This window comes from Sparus aurata, chromosome 20 (assembly GCF_900880675.1).
Source record: "Sparus aurata chromosome 20, fSpaAur1.1, whole genome shotgun sequence".
Taxonomy (NCBI): domain Eukaryota; kingdom Metazoa; phylum Chordata; class Actinopteri; order Spariformes; family Sparidae; genus Sparus; species Sparus aurata.
Window position 1 is genome coordinate 21,165,575 of NC_044206.1, and position 14,956 is coordinate 21,180,530.

General features: G+C 42.4%; 3 protein-coding genes and 1 pseudogene across 4 annotated transcripts; 3 read left to right on the forward strand and 1 right to left on the reverse strand.

The window, feature by feature from the left end:
• The first annotated feature begins 1,764 nt into the window (after positions 1 to 1,764).
• LOC115571286 (bryoporin-like) lies at positions 1,765 to 3,686 on the forward strand. Of its 2 annotated transcripts, XM_030400619.1 has the most exons (3): positions 1,765 to 1,910; positions 2,245 to 2,370; positions 3,102 to 3,686. In XM_030400619.1, exons 2-3 carry the CDS (start codon positions 2,267 to 2,269, stop codon positions 3,520 to 3,522), a joined length of 525 nt encoding a protein of 174 aa, XP_030256479.1. In that variant the 5' UTR covers positions 1,765 to 1,910; positions 2,245 to 2,266; the 3' UTR covers positions 3,523 to 3,686. The 2 variants fall into 2 exon arrangements, with proteins under 2 accessions (XP_030256479.1, XP_030256480.1); XM_030400620.1 differs by lacking the exon at positions 1,765 to 1,910 and having other exon boundaries at positions 2,226 to 2,370.
• Positions 3,687 to 4,094: 408 nt separating this feature from the next.
• LOC115571285 (echotoxin-2-like) lies at positions 4,095 to 5,426 on the forward strand. The gene is made up of 3 exons (XM_030400618.1): positions 4,095 to 4,202; positions 4,347 to 4,468; positions 4,865 to 5,426. Exons 2-3 carry the CDS (start codon positions 4,365 to 4,367, stop codon positions 5,313 to 5,315), a joined length of 555 nt encoding a protein of 184 aa, XP_030256478.1. The 5' UTR covers positions 4,095 to 4,202; positions 4,347 to 4,364; the 3' UTR covers positions 5,316 to 5,426.
• Positions 5,427 to 5,621: 195 nt separating this feature from the next.
• Positions 5,622 to 8,710, reverse strand: LOC115571284 (endonuclease domain-containing 1 protein-like). The gene is made up of 2 exons (XM_030400617.1): positions 8,286 to 8,710; positions 5,622 to 7,602 (listed from the first exon to the last, which is right to left on the reverse strand). The coding sequence occupies exons 1-2, from the start codon at positions 8,559 to 8,561 to the stop codon at positions 6,982 to 6,984; spliced, it is 897 nt and encodes a 298-aa protein (XP_030256477.1). The 5' UTR covers positions 8,562 to 8,710; the 3' UTR covers positions 5,622 to 6,981.
• A 1,004-nt stretch (positions 8,711 to 9,714) lies between these two features.
• LOC115571283 (UDP-glucuronosyltransferase 2A3 pseudogene) lies at positions 9,715 to 12,984 on the forward strand (annotated as a pseudogene).
• Positions 12,985 to 14,956: the final 1,972 nt, after the last annotated feature.

The following is a 14,956-nucleotide window of genomic DNA, read 5'->3' on the forward strand; positions in this document are numbered from 1 at the left end:
TACTTATGTTGACGCCAGGCGGGAAAAAAATACATTGGGCGGGTGAATAAAATTTGGGCTGCTTTTGTCCACATTTGGCGGGTTTTTAATATTGTGAAAACAGCACTCTGAACTGCAACTTCGTGATTTGGGCTGGTTTTTAGTGGATTGGGCGGGTTCTAAGATCTGATTGGGCTGGAAACTGTCAATCCGATCTGGCAACACTGCTCCCTCGTTTGGAGACACAAAAGAAACATATTTCAAATACTCAACATGTTGCGTTGCAGGAGTCATCACAAGACGACGTGCCAGAAAAACACCAAGAAACTTATAACAAGACGACGTTCTACAATCTAAAAATGAAATGTGTTGTCAGTTTAAATGTACTGATACATTCAGTTATTAAGAACATTTACATCTAAGTGCATATGGCGTCATTGCAGTGTGAGTCAGAGCTGAGAGGTCTGGACTTGTGGATTTGTTTCCTCTTACAGTCTAAAAACATGCATGTACTGAGAACAAGTGTGTGTCTGCAAGTCCTTCACTGAAGTCCAAGTGTCAACCTAACAACTAATAAATAGTCCATTAAAAGCCTACTTCAGTCTAAGTCAGTTAGTATATATAACAAAATGACGCTCAAGCTCATGCTTTGCAGTATTTTTGTGTCTCTGTGGTCGTTTTGCATCTTTGTGTGGTCTTTTGTGCCTCTTTGTAGTTGTTTTATGTCTCTGTAGTTGTTTTATGTCTCTTTGTGGTTGTTTTGTGTCTCTTTGTTGTTATTTTGTAACTCTCTGTAGTTGTTTTGTGCCTCTTTGTAGTTGTTTTATGTCTCTTTGTAGTTGTTTTATGTCTCTTTGATATTTTATATCTCTTTGTTGTCGTTTTGTGTCTCTTTATAGTTGTTTTATGTCTCTTTGTTGTTGTTTTGTGTATCTTTGTGGTAATTTTGCATCTTTATATTGTGTTTGCATATATTTGTAGGTGTTTTGAGTCTCTTTGTAGTTGTTTTATGTCTCTTTGTTGTTGTTTTGTGTATCTTTGTGGTCATTTTGCATCTTTATATTATGTTTGCATATCTTTGCAGTTGTTTTGTGTCTCTTTGTAGTTGCTTTGTGTCTCTCTGCAGTTATGTGTCTCTTTGTGGTCGTTTTGTGTCTCTTAGCATCCAGCCTGCCCCTAAAGCCTTCAGGCTTGTTCGCAGTAGGCCTGTTCACTCATCCAACATGTGTATGTTTGAGTGTGTGTCTTTCACTCTTTTCTGTTCCTGTTCATGCACTGACAACTTATTTAAACACCACCTATAAATCTATTCAGTGCCTGCTGCAGCTGGCTCAACCTGCAGAAAACAAGGACAGGGTGTGTTGCATGAAGTTGAAGCTCATTTATCAACGCGACATCTGATGAAACACACTCAAACATACCAACTGCACTGTGACTGTTTTTTTAAGCCTGTGGTAAAAAGATTGACAGTGCATGTAATAAATGAAGGCATCCCCAACTGTCACAAAGTGTTCTGTGGGTTGAACCGGTTTGGGCTTGGGTTGCGACTAAAACGAGTCAATGTCATCAGATGTATCGGCTGTCTGATAGGTGTGTCTTCTACTCTTTACTTTGTAAATCTCAGCAGACATTCAGGTATTTTCTCCATCAACTGTCAGACACTGAGGGCTTATCTATTGTTCCCCTGTGCAAGCAGTGATTTTCCATCATGTGCCAAAGTGATCATCACTATTGAGATCACAAGTTCACACTTACATTATTACACAGGTAGTTTTCTGAGGATCTGCCAACGGAGCGCGGACACACCTCCTGTCAGCTCACACTGACGGGAGGTGTGACTCTCTCGGTGAGGGTGTGACTTCAAACGTGTGTGCGATCCAAAGTCAGACCTGTTTTCAGAAGCCTCTCCGCCATCCTGTGTGAGACATAAAGTAAGTACATTTACTTTGACATAATTATGCAGCAATCACCAAAGATAGGATTGTTTGGAAATAACAAATGTCTGGTGGGAATATTTGTAGAGAAATAGTGTGTAGTGATGGTTGGTAGAGATGCCTTTAGCACTTTATCTTGTGACAGTGTGCTGCTGGGTGTAACATTCTGCATCGCACTTTATCCTTGTGTCATTAAGAAAGATTGTTTGCATACCTCTCAGTCCTGAATGTGAAATAAAACACATATTCAAATTATTCATCCTTCAGGGAGATTTCAGATCAAATGATGATAAATCCTTCACAGCTCTTTTTCTTCACCTCTGTCATTCAGCCGTCACCCAGCAGCCGTCAACATGCCCGAGACTGCAGAGTCCCACGCTGTCGCCCTGACCACCAACCGCTTCTGTGTGATGGAGGTCACAAACCTCAGCTCCGTCTACTGTCTCTGGAAACCACAGTAAGGCTCCCTATTAGACAAAAAAAAAAACACTGTGTAGCTTGGGTCCCTGGTCATGTTGTAGATCTTTATGAGTAGTTCTACCAAATAGACATGTCAGTGCCGAATGTCTGAGATGCTTCATTTGAATAGTTGTTTTAGACCCAAAGAGGTTGGATCTTCTAATAGAAGAGTGAAATACTGCAGACATATCAGCTCCTTTAACGCAGTCTGTGCAGGGTGGGAGGAACGCACCATTGCAACAAGACTCGCTAAAAAACAGCAAAAAAACATTGTTTTTATTTGTGAATTCTAAGTAATTCTTTAACTTCTGATTTGAATCTCCAAATTCTGAAATCCAAGAAAAAAAAAATCATGAAAAAAATCAATTGTTGGGAAAAAAGTTAAAAACATGAAAAGAAAATTACATTGAAAATAGAAATAATAACAATAAATTATTTCCCTAAAACACAGAACCTTTTTTAAACTGAACCCAGCCCAGCCCCTCCACCCTGATCGCACCAACAAGGCTGGGTTCAGTTTAAAAAACAAACTCCACTGCAGTTTTATTTTGCAACTTGAAGTACATTAACCTGATAATACTCCTGTTTTTTTACACTCACTGAATCTTACATGCCAGACGTTTACTTCGAATTAAGTATTTTTTACACTGTGTGATTGGATTTCAAGTTGAAAAATCTCACTTCTTCTTTCACCACTAATGAATGCGTTCCTTCTCTTCTGCCCTCCAGGGTTCACTTGGAAAGTGGCTTCCCCTTCAGCCCTCCCACGCCGACCCTACGCACCAACATGACCGAGGTGTTCTCCTTCACCAAGGACGACAACACGGCATCAGGCGCCGTGGGCGTCTTGACCTACGAGATGTTCAACATGAAACAACGCTCCTGCACGGAAATCATGGCCGTCATGTTCTCTGTGCCGTTCGACTACAACTTCTACAAGAACTGGCTGGCGGTGGGCATCTTCGATAAGTCTCAACCCTGCGACAAGAGTCTGTTCAAGCGCATGTACAACGACGATCAGGACAGCTTCGTGCGCCACGAGGCCAACGGCTCCGGGGTGAAGTTCCAGGGAAAAACGGTGGACGTGAGGGCCACCATGTCCGATGAGGGCAGAGCTTTTATCAAAATGGAGCTGTACGACAGGATGTGATGAGTCTGTCTGTAAAGCTGCGAGAATAAACAGCAAATAAGTGGAATAAATCTTTTAAAACACAGTCGATGCAGATATTCCTGAAAACCTACATTCAATTTGTCTGTCGTGCACGTCATGTATGGGTGATTTAACTGAATAAAAATCAATCTCATGAACCTGAATGTCTTTGGTATCCTCTTTAATTTGTATGATTACAAACATTTGCATGCATCAACAACACAATGATAAGTCAGTTAAAAGATTTGCTCCAGTGGACACAACACGAATCAGTCCTCACAATCACGCTGCTGTCTTCACATTCAGACAGTGAGAACATCACATATACCGGCGTGGAGGTGTGGTGCGCACAGACGCAGGGTGGTGCGAGACAAAAGCTGAACGAACCGGCTCCTCGCTTGGAAAAACAAAAAAAAATGCGAAAACAAAAAGACACAGTGGTGTTGTAATGGTTGGCTGCGCCCTGTCTTCACGCCTCTGTGTACACGCCTCAGGTGAAGACGGGACAAAAAAAGTCTGAGACAGTGAGCAACAGGGAGTGGGTGTGTGTCCTGGGTGGAGACACTTTTGGGTGGGATTTAGGTGTCGCACATTCCCCGAGCAAGAAAGATCTACAGAGCGAACGCGGTGTTTCAAATCTGACACTCTCTGAGCGAGCTGCACACCTCTGATCCGGACAGGTAAGCGTCTTTTTTCCTTACTGAGGAATACTATTTAGTGAATTCTGATGAACAGAAGAAGGACTTCGCACTGTAGATATGTTATTACAGGCTCTTTAAACTGATCTGCCGTTTAAACTCTGCACTTCTTGCGCTCTGTCGCAGCCTTTTAGGAGCATCAACATGAGTGAATCAGCAGAGGCTTTGGCTGCGAACCTCAAGAGCCGAAGAAATGTGACCATTGAGATCACCAACATCACCAACACCTACTGCCTGCTGGACCCCGTGTAAGAACTGTTAAAACAAGAAGTGCATGTTCATAAACTTTGAGTGGATAAACTGAAGTTAAAGCAACAGCGTGTAACTTTTTCACGCAATAACAGCTTTAAGGTCATGTTGATGGCACAGTGTCTTGTAATGGGGTGAATGTTGTCTGCGTCACTTGTTTCTGCACTGTGTAGCCTTAGTGGGAGGGAAGAATCACAGCGTTACATACAAGTTTACTTCAAGACATCGGGTGACTTAGCTAGCACCTTCATTGCTACTAGCAATTTGTTGCAGATCAGGATTTGTATTTAAGACCGTGGTGCTGCTTGTTTTCTAAGCTACAAAATGTTGCTTAAATGACAAGGTGCCAGTTTCTCATCCTCTAGTTTTTGCCCTCACTTTGATTCCTCTCGTAGGGTTCACTTGGAGAGCGGCAACTGCCACAGCCCACCCCAACCCATCGTGCGCCCACTGAAAACCGAGGTGTGCAACTTCAGCAAGACCAGCGCCAAAGCCTCCGGCGCGGTGGGCCTCCTGGCCTACGACCTGTTCCAGAAGGACAGGGGCGAAACCGAGAAATTAGTCATAATGTTCTCTGTGCCCTACGACTATGGTACGTACAAGAACTGGGTGGCCGTAGGACTCTTCGAGCAGGGCAAAGAGGTCAACGAGGCTCTGTTCAAAGAGATGTATTACAACAAAGAGCAGGTGAACTTTGCAAGGGCAGAGGCCACCGGCTCCGGTCTCATATATGAGGGCAGGAACCTCGACATCATGGTCACCATGTCTCCTCTGGGCAGGGCCATCATGAAGGTGGAGTTGTGGGACAAGCTCTTCACTCCGAGAATGTCACAGGGTCCGTACTAAGATGCATTTCTGTCAAAAATGTTGATGTTGAAATGTTGAGGCCTCTGTACATCTGTGCTACTGTACCATGTGTTCATGCAATAAATCCACAACAAGTCTGATATGACAAAACCTGTGTCTCAGTGATCATTACAAGGAAGAAAAAAAATAATTGGCACAGCTTTAGAACAGTTGAGCCAACTCTTGGAGCAGGTTTGTCTCCGTGACTCATCTCTGCAATTAATCAACCTGCGTTTGTTCTCGATTTAAAGCACAGATATGATTTTACTCACCACGCACGTACAGAAACACTTGACACACAAAAAAAAATATCAAAATGTGGAAGTTTTTAATATCCAAACAAAGAATCATCTGAATTATTTTGTAAAAGACAAATTTGTTAACTTAAAAATGAGGTCCAGTGTTAATTTGTATAATTCTGTAAAGATGAATGCGAATGCAGCTTGTATGTATTGCACAAGGTCACCACCTAGTGGTCCAGAGTGGTTGTTGCGGTGGAAGCTTTAAATTCTACATGTACTTAGACATCAGGAAAACCATTGTATATACATTATGTGTGGATTAATTAAACAGGATACAACTTTTATATAAGTGAGCTTAAGATATTTTAAATCTAGGCTATTCTGAGCCATTTGTTTCCCCTGTTTCCTGTTTTTATGCTAAGCTAAATCAAATAATATTCTGGCTACATCTTCCTATTTAACAGACAGTTATCTATAACTGCTAGGAAATTGACTAAAGTGATGAAGACATGAGGTACTTCTTTGGCTTTCTTAGCCTTTTTTTCTAAATATCTTTGGTTAAAAGAAACATACAGTCCTTTATAGTCAGTCAGTGAAGTAAAGTCAGTGTTGGCTTCTTTAAACCGGGACCACAATCCCTCTGAATTGAGTAGTGTATGTCCCTACACCTAACAAAACCTTGATAATTTAAACGACTAACAGGTGAAGTGAAAAACATTAATCATCTTTGTTGCAACGCAGTGTTCTGCTGGGAAACCTTAAGTCCACCGGCAGCACAGAAACTTCTCTGACCAAAATTTGCTCAGGGCGTCGACCTGGCCTCCGAATTCCCCGATCCGCTTGAACCGCGGGACGTGCAGGAACAAGCCCGACCCATGGAGGCCGCACCTCGCAACCCACAGGTCTCAAATGAGCTGCGGCATTAAAACCACTGACACCAGCTACGTGTATTCAGAGTCTGAGGTCATGTGAACAGCATACTCTTTTTTGGATACTCCCAATTAGGCCTTATTCTTAATCCGGCATGTCCCACGGATGCTCGATCGGGAGGGGACCTGGGGAATTTAGAGACCAGGTCAAAGCGTTGAGCGAGGGAGGTGATGCCATCAAGTAATGTTTAGATGCCAGGTCAAAGTGCTGAGCTCTTTGAAAGGCTGTTTCCCCGTTTCCAGTCTTTATGCTAAACTAACATCTCCTCCTCTCCTGGCGAGAGTGGAGACAGAATACTAACAATTTCGGATATTGGCTGACTCAACCTACAAAGCATCAGCAATCGAATATCTTACCAACAGGAGCTCTAACTGTCAGTAAAATTCACCAAATGAGGAAGAAATGTTGTACTTATATTTGTCAGAATTACGTGAAATGAGCCTTAACATTTGTGATTATTTAGTTTGTGTATCTGTGTCTCCATCTGTGCAGGATCAGTCTGATCCGGAGCACTGCTCGTAAAAAACACTGACAACAGTTTTGAACCTGTCCTTCAGATACATCTCAAGTGTTTCCAGTGGCATTTGTCTCACATCGTATCCCCTGAACTGTTTCTTAGTTTTCTCACTTATGGGCACAATCTCCTCGGTGCTGTTGCGGTCGTTGCGGCCGATCGCAGCGTACGTGGGAAACGCATCCTTCAGTATCGCTGGAAGACTGTTGTTGTAGTTTGGGCAGCAGTAGGCCGACCAAATATACTCTGGCACGGCAACACGATGATTCTTGAGCCAGCGATCTTCATTCAGATACGGGATGATGCCGGTGATGATGTACGCCTCTCCCAGACAGAAGGCCGCCAGAGTTTTGCTGACACTGTCCTCCAGCAGTTCCCAGGGCCCGTCGTTAGAGCCTACCTTCTGAGGAACTATATTAGTGAGGGTGAAGGTGGCGGAGCGGTTTTCGCGGCTCTGGTGGTGAAGGCTGGGGTTTAAGTGGCCACGAGAGTAGGTAGAGTTAATGTAGTCCTGGTCCACCGCCTGGCTCTCCACCACGTTCTGGTCCAGAGGGCCCGGAGGGAAGGGGATCATGTTGCCCTCAGCTCCTGGGTAGGCTAACTGTTTAATCGGTGGAAGGAAAAAGGGATGTAGTTAAAAAGAAAAAGAAAAAGAAAATTGTAAAAAATGACTTTTGATGTCAATGTATTCGGTTGCAGAGATATCTAATGACGTTAGCATGCTGATCAGCGAGCCCTGCCCCGTCTCGGTCCAAAGCTCCCTTGCTAGCGATGTCGACACCAACACTCACCAAGTCTGGACTGCTAGATGCACAGCTAACTATGCTAACTAGTTAACCGCCTGTTTGTATAAGTAGATACAAATCCATAATTTTTAAAGAGAGGCCTTTAAATGTACAACTTGTTTTGGCCATGTCGTCACAGTTTAACCTCCAGGGCTATCGAAACCTTAAAATATACACAGTGTTCTTTGCAGTATGGAGAGTCCAGTTCTCCTTTACTGGGGCTCAGTTCTGCCTTTTCTTGTTATGACGTAAATAACGCCTAACTGGAACATCAGTCTGTACAAAGTACAGAGTCTTTTTGAGGACGTCAATGATTCATGTCTTGTTTCAGTGCTGACGTACACATCTGAATAAACCATCAAAACTTCAAATCAAAACCTGTGAAGATGCTTATATCGTCTCTGGACTGTTCCTCGACTTTCACCTTGCATGTTTAATACTTTAAATTAACGTTTCAAATCAATGAATCAGCCAACAAGATATTTAAAAAGATCCTCACCTGTGGCTCAAACTTCCAGGATGCGGAGGGTCTCTTCCCTGCCGGTACAGAGTAAACATATGCTGAAAACCACGGAGAGCGACGAGGTCGACTGTACAAGGTGGCAAAGCGGTACTGGTTGTTAAAACGCTGGCAGATGGGGGTCCCAGACGGACCTTTGGGAGGCCAAGACTTGTAGAAAAACTGCAGGCATGGAGCGAAATCCCCAACATCAGCTGCACACAGGCACCAGCCTCCAGCCAGGACGACCACAGCGAGAGCGGAGTAAGGCGACATTATGATAACGTGCCTTCACACAGACTCAGTGAAATTCAGGGAGGCATGAGTTCATCGAGAGCTGTTTCCATTTGCATGAACACATGACCTCTCGGTGAAAGAGGAAGAGGTTTCAACATTAGTTTCACACAGCTGTTTGCTTACGTACCATGATTGTTGCAGACAGGAAGGCTGGCAGGTTCAACAAAGGAGGGAGCTTTAATGAAAACTGATAGGATAAAGACAAAGACTCACATACAAACAGGAACAGAGGTGCTAACGAAGCTGATGTGAGAAAGGTGTGGGGAGGAGCCGGGAGGGAAAGAGAACTCTGGGAACGCAGGTGAGCAGGAAGAAGAAGGTGATGAGAATAAAAGACTCAAAGGCTGAATCCAGACCTCCACCCTCTGGACTTGTGGACTCACTGTGGTTCACTTTCATAACATGAAGTCTACGAGTGCGTGAGACTGCAAGGCAAATATAAGCCACTGATAGACAAGTCAGAAGACTACAATAATAAAATGTGGACTAACCTTCTAAATATTTCTGTGCTATGACATGATTTAACATTTTTTATGTCCAACAAGATTTAAGTAACTTGTTATAATAAAGTAATTGTTTTAAGTTGTAGTTGTTTTAGTTGGTGAGTTTCGACAGCCCTCGAGATTCGTTGACTTCCAACGAACGTTGCAGCCCGAGACTTGGACTCGATTGTCAATGGACTTGCGTTTCTAAATGCTCTTTTCCGCTCAACGCGCTTTACAACACATGAACACATTCACACACAGATTCATACACTAATGGCAGAGGCTGACAGCTGCTCATCAGGAGCAATTTGGGGTTCAGAATCAGTAGGATACAGTACTTCAACATGCAGCCGGGGTGCAAAGGGACCTTCCGATTATTGGACGACCCGCTACAACCGCCTCCATGACTTACTCCTAAGGCGTCCTTCTCCAGGAGATTAATTTTGCACAATGAGCTCATTGTCCAGATCACAGCATGCAAAAAAAAAAAAACAGTTTTGGGGAAAATATTGTCTTACTGCCCAGTGTGTGTGTGTGTGTGTGTGTGCATGTGTGGGTGGCTGCGTGTCTCCCTGCAGTCCTGTGTGCGAGTGCATACAACACAAAGAGAGGACGTCCTCTGTGGGAAAACTCTCTGCCTCTCCTCCCGTTTCAAAATATACACACACATCTGAAGTCCATTTGTCGAACCCACCCTCCCCCACCTCCCTCCCGTCCTTATGTAACACAGTAATCGGGTTTGGAGTTTGGATTCCTGTCCGTGTAGGAGCTGGACTTCACTTATCCAGAGGCTCACACTCTTATTTCTCAACTTTTTCAGAGCTTTAAGGTAGGCTGCAACACTTCTCCATTTTCAAAAACCAAATGCCTTCACAGCTTTACTGAAGAAGTGTGATTCTGTTCAGCTGACACTAACTTTGCAGCACTCTAAAATGCCTATGTTCAACAGTTTTAAATCAGAGGAAGTTGCTGATCTGTATGAAAGAGTGCATGCGGTTAGATTCCTGTTTTGGCTTTCTCAACCCGCAAAGAGGAAGCTGGGTGCTGGAGAGAAATGTTTTTAAGCCTGTTAGTGTTTTTAGCCTGGTAGCAAGTCTCTGCTGAGCACAGATGTGGGCTTTAAAACTGGGCTTTTGTCAGTCCAACTTGAAAGTGTTAGAGCAGCAATTGTTTTTTAAGCAAAGGCACTCTGGTGTCCATGTAATCACTTCTCGTCTGATTCTCAGAGGGACTTTAGCTAATTTAATCCCGTAAATTGGATATATTTATTGAATCAGACAAAACGTCACTACTTGCTGCAACAGCAACATGTTGAGTAACTAACTCAACTTCTGACGTAAAGCTATTTTTTGGACATTGCTGTTTATTTTTTATCCAATGATGAAAAATGAACATAATGTCAAAATAGTTCTCCTGATCTGAAATTAAGTTTTGGATTTAGATTTAGATAGTCAGTCTGCTGCAGACATGAACCTTCAAATCTGATTGGTAACACAAAAGATATCAGCGTCAAAGTAACGTTAGCATACAACCATATCTAAAGCACTTGATAGACATATGTCATGTTAGCTTACCTTTCTATAAAATGGGCATGCCAGTCTGTTGTAGTTTGTTTTGTATTGCAGCTGCATCTCATCTGATTTTCAGTGGGTCTTTAGCAGAATAAATGATATAAATTGGATATTTTTATTGAACCGGGACAGACACATAATGTGTTACATGAATGGAAGATACTGACGTTCTGTAACTTGGTGCTGTAGGTCGAGTAGCCGACTCATCTTCTGAAGTAAAGATATTTTTTAGGCAACAGAGGATACAAAGGTTTTACAATTAGAGGCTACACAAATTCCATGTTTATGACGGTTGAAAAAGAAAATAATTAGTTCACATTATAGTTTATTCGTTATCCACTGATGAAAAATGATGTACAACATGTCGTAATAGTTGTCCTTAACTATTATTAAAGTACGGCCTTGTATTCATCATCAAAAATAGGTCGTCTTCTCAGATAGTTAAATACGTTTGTTAGCAAGAGGATTCACAAATGTATAATTAATTCAGTATGTACGTTTGCTCTTTTCCTCAGAGGTAACCCATGGGGAACATCCCAGGAGTTTCACTTCTGCTTCTGGTGGTGAGTTTATCCATCATGACAGGTTCCGGCGTCCATGGCGGAAAGATCTTGGTGTTCCCTGTGGATGGAAGCCACTGGGTCAACATGAACCTGTTGATCCAGAGGCTCCATGCCAGAGGCCATGAAGTCACCGTGGTCCGCACGGCCACCAGCTGGTACATAAAAGAAGACGCACCACATTACAGCTCCATCACTGTCACCCTGCCTGAAGCCATCAGCATAGAGGAGCAGGATTTCTTTGTGACCTTCCTGGTTAAGATGCTGGCGATTCAGAAAGAGGGAGCGTCTGTTATCGGCTTTATGAGCTTCTATTGGGAAATGCTCACTGCGCTTTCAAAGATTCACCAGCAGGCCAGTCTGTTGGCGGTGGAAATGTTTGAGAACAAGACTCTAATGCAGAGTATCCGTGACACTCAGTTTGACTTGGCTCTTATCGACCCGGGGTTGCCGGTTGGAGTTCTGGTTGCTCATGAACTGAAGCTGCCGACTGTTTTTAACGTGAGGTGGATCACCAGCGCAGAGGGGCATTTTGTGGTAGCTCCATCTCCAACATCCTACGTTCCGACTTCAGGAAATGCTGCTTCGGATAAGATGACCTTTGGGGAAAGAGTCAAGAACGTATTCCTCTATGTCCTTAACACGTGCATTGACAAGTTCATAGTATGCCCCCACTATGATAGACTGGTAGACAGGTACTTTGGTCCAGATGTGAACTTCTATCATCTTCTCCAAGGAGCAGACATCTGGCTCATGAGGGTGGACTTTGTCTTTGAATTCCCCAGACCCACCTTGCCAAACATCGTCTACATCGGTGGTTTTCAGTGTAAGCCCTCTGAGCCTTTATCATCAGAGCTGGAGGACTTTGTTCAAAGTTCGGGAGAGCATGGAGTGATCCTGATGTCTCTTGGTACTCTCGTCAAGGGCTTACCTACAGAAATCACTTCTGAAATCGCTGCCGCCTTTGCCCAACTTCCTCAAAAGGTCATCTGGAGGCATGCCGGTGAGCGCCCTAACAATTTGGGCAACAACACCCTCCTGGTGAAATGGATGCCCCAGAATGACCTCCTGGGTCATCCGAAGATTAAAGCCTTCGTGGCTCACGGTGGTACCAACGGGGTCTATGAGTCAATTTACCACGGAGTGCCGATAATAGGCATACCTCTCCTGTTTGACCAGTTTGAGAACGTTTTGAGATTGGAGGCGCGAGGAGCGGCAAAGGTGGTGGATGCGACCAAACTCACCCATCAGAACTTCTTGGAAGTGATACAGGAAGTTCTTCACGATCCGTCCTACAGAAATAACATGAAGCGGCTCTCTGCTCTGCATCGGGATCAACCAATGCATCCTCTAGAAAAGGCTCTTTACTGGATTGAGTTTGTTGTGCGGCACAAAGGGGCATCACATTTACGCACTGAGTCTTATAAAATGCCGTGGTATGTCTATCATTCTGTGGATGTTATATGTGTTTTGATAGCAGTACTGTTGTTGCTGACAGCCATTGTAGTGGGATCAATACGATTCCTTTGCGTTAGACTCTGCAGGAGGAGAAAAGCCAAGCAGGAGTAGTTACAGACTCCTCACATGAGATTAGTGTTTATTAAAAGAACAAGCTATCTTAAAAGACTGGTAATAATCTATATTCTTAGCCATGCTATAGTACCATTGGTCAGTCAGTCAACCATATTGGATCCAGAGACTTAAATTACTAGAATTTTTAATGGAATTGGAAAAAAATTTCAACAACCGTGGTTTTTAAGAGTTTGCATCCAACCTTTTTTTTCTCTTGCACTATAATTCCTAATAATTTGGCGATCCCGGTCCTTCTTCCTTTTTCTCTAGCACCATAACTAGGCCAAAGTTTGCACTACTCCAGTGAAATATCTCAACACTGAAAGAAGGATTGGCACCAAATATTTGTGGTTTTGGCTGAAATGTCTCAGCAAATTTAATGACTTGATTATAACGATGAATTGTAAAAACTTTGGTCATTCCCTATAGAGAAGAAGGTGCGTGACTTCGGCTCTCTATAATGTTGTATGCTCGATTTGTCCAATACTTGAATTCATTTATAAACCAATGACCAATTGCATGACTAAATTCAGATAGTGAACGTGATAAACAGCTGCAGATACAATAAAGCGGCTGATGTTCACAATTTTTTTTTGCAATGATCCCTCAAATGTGAACACAAAGATTTGTAACAAAGCCAGCAAGTTTCACAGTTTGACGATAAACTTTACTGTCTTAAGTGACATCCGTGCACTGAAACAGTAAACTTCACATGGAATTTAACAAGTATAGATTACCGCAATTACCTGCATCATTTTCATATTGGACAACATATACACGGATAATATTGTCCAACTGACATAACACTCAGGCTCTTGTTAGCATGATTAACTTTTAGTGGTGTTAAGGCCATTTAAAGACAAAAAGCACTTTTTTAAGCAACATATCCAGACTCTTGAAGCCTTTATCCTCACATTAATATTATAAATGCAGTTGAAAAATGAAGTTTACAGAATTCCCTTTTACACACAGCGGTGAACGTATTTTCTCTTTACTGTACCAGCTGTTACTTTGATTGTGTGTTTAAACATGGTTATGTTATGATTGCTAATCTCAGGAGACAAGATATATAATGATGGAAATGTTTATTATCCAAGATTTTGGTTAACATGAATGATTGCGCCAAATTATGTTGAAAATGAAGTATTTTTCTAGGATTATGTAAAAATACAAAAATATTCTTTAAACACAACAGTTGAAATAAGCATTTTGTTAAACTTTCAAGACTTGACAACGTGGTGACTTCAGTAGGAACAGAGCCACAAGTTTTAAAGAGAGACACAACAGACAGATTGTTTTTGTTGGTTGTTTCCTGAAAACTTTTGATAATAATTTAAATACATATGATATCACACCAGACTTATCTTTGACTGAAGCATCATATCACACAAAAAATGTCTTTCAGGAACTCTTGAATTGTTTTAGAGCTTCTCAACATCGCAATTCTTTACGATTCTGCATTAAAAATGCACCAAATGGATAAAAGTCGGCGGATACGCTGATTTATTCCCAGTCGACATCTGTGTGCCTGTCCTCAACTCCCAGTTGTGTAACAGCAAATCATCTGTATTTGGTTTTACTGTCAGCGGTTTATGAAGTATTTAAATTTTCTGCAGAATGTGAAATGTTCTGTTTGATGTTTTTATGAGGATCAACATTTCACAATGAAGCATGGTAACGTTATGTTGTTGAATCATCCCTTGAAGAAAGAAAACGCAGTCTGTTACATCAAACATAAACTTACATAAATAAAAAAGTAAGAAAAAGACAAATTCCCTGGCAGATGTTGTTCTTTCATTCACTGCAACTTGAGGACTAAATATTGTTTTATTTTGAAAAAAAACTTTATGACAAAAATTTAATACATGCAAACAATTGTATACATCACATTGATATAGTGGTATAATTGCCTTAACATAGAAAACTTAGTAGTGTATTACTGCAATATTTACAAAATGACATGTAAAAATGTCCGTGGACGATCTAAAGGTTCTTTTCACAGATCCATCTATAAGGAGTCTTACAGGATCCGTCCATCCAGGACTGGAGGGGGTCTTCACTGGTGTCCATGTGCCCACAGTCCTCTCCTAGAGGGTCGTCCAGCTTCCAGTCATCAGGCTCCGTCCCCACGCCGGGTCTGCTCAGCCAGAATCTGGAGGACGAAGGGGGACGCTGTGTTACAGGTT

Excerpts from the sequence above, each read along its gene's own strand:
- LOC115571286 (XM_030400619.1), top strand. The coding sequence starts at position 2,267 with ATGCCCGAGACTGCAGAGTCCCACGCTGTCGCCCTGACCACCAACCGC. Across the intron at positions 2,371-3,101 it reads TACTGTCTCTGGAAACCACA|GGTTCACTTGGAAAGTGGCT; the intron begins GTAAGGCTCCCT and ends TCTGCCCTCCAG.
- LOC115571285 (XM_030400618.1), top strand. The coding sequence starts at position 4,365 with ATGAGTGAATCAGCAGAGGCTTTGGCTGCGAACCTCAAGAGCCGAAGA. Across the intron at positions 4,469-4,864 it reads TACTGCCTGCTGGACCCCGT|GGTTCACTTGGAGAGCGGCA; the intron begins GTAAGAACTGTT and ends TTCCTCTCGTAG.
- LOC115571284 (XM_030400617.1), bottom strand. The coding sequence starts at position 8,561 with ATGTCGCCTTACTCCGCTCTCGCTGTGGTCGTCCTGGCTGGAGGCTGG. Across the intron at positions 7,603-8,285 it reads CCTGGAAGTTTGAGCCACAG|TTAGCCTACCCAGGAGCTGA; the intron begins GTGAGGATCTTT and ends CCGATTAAACAG.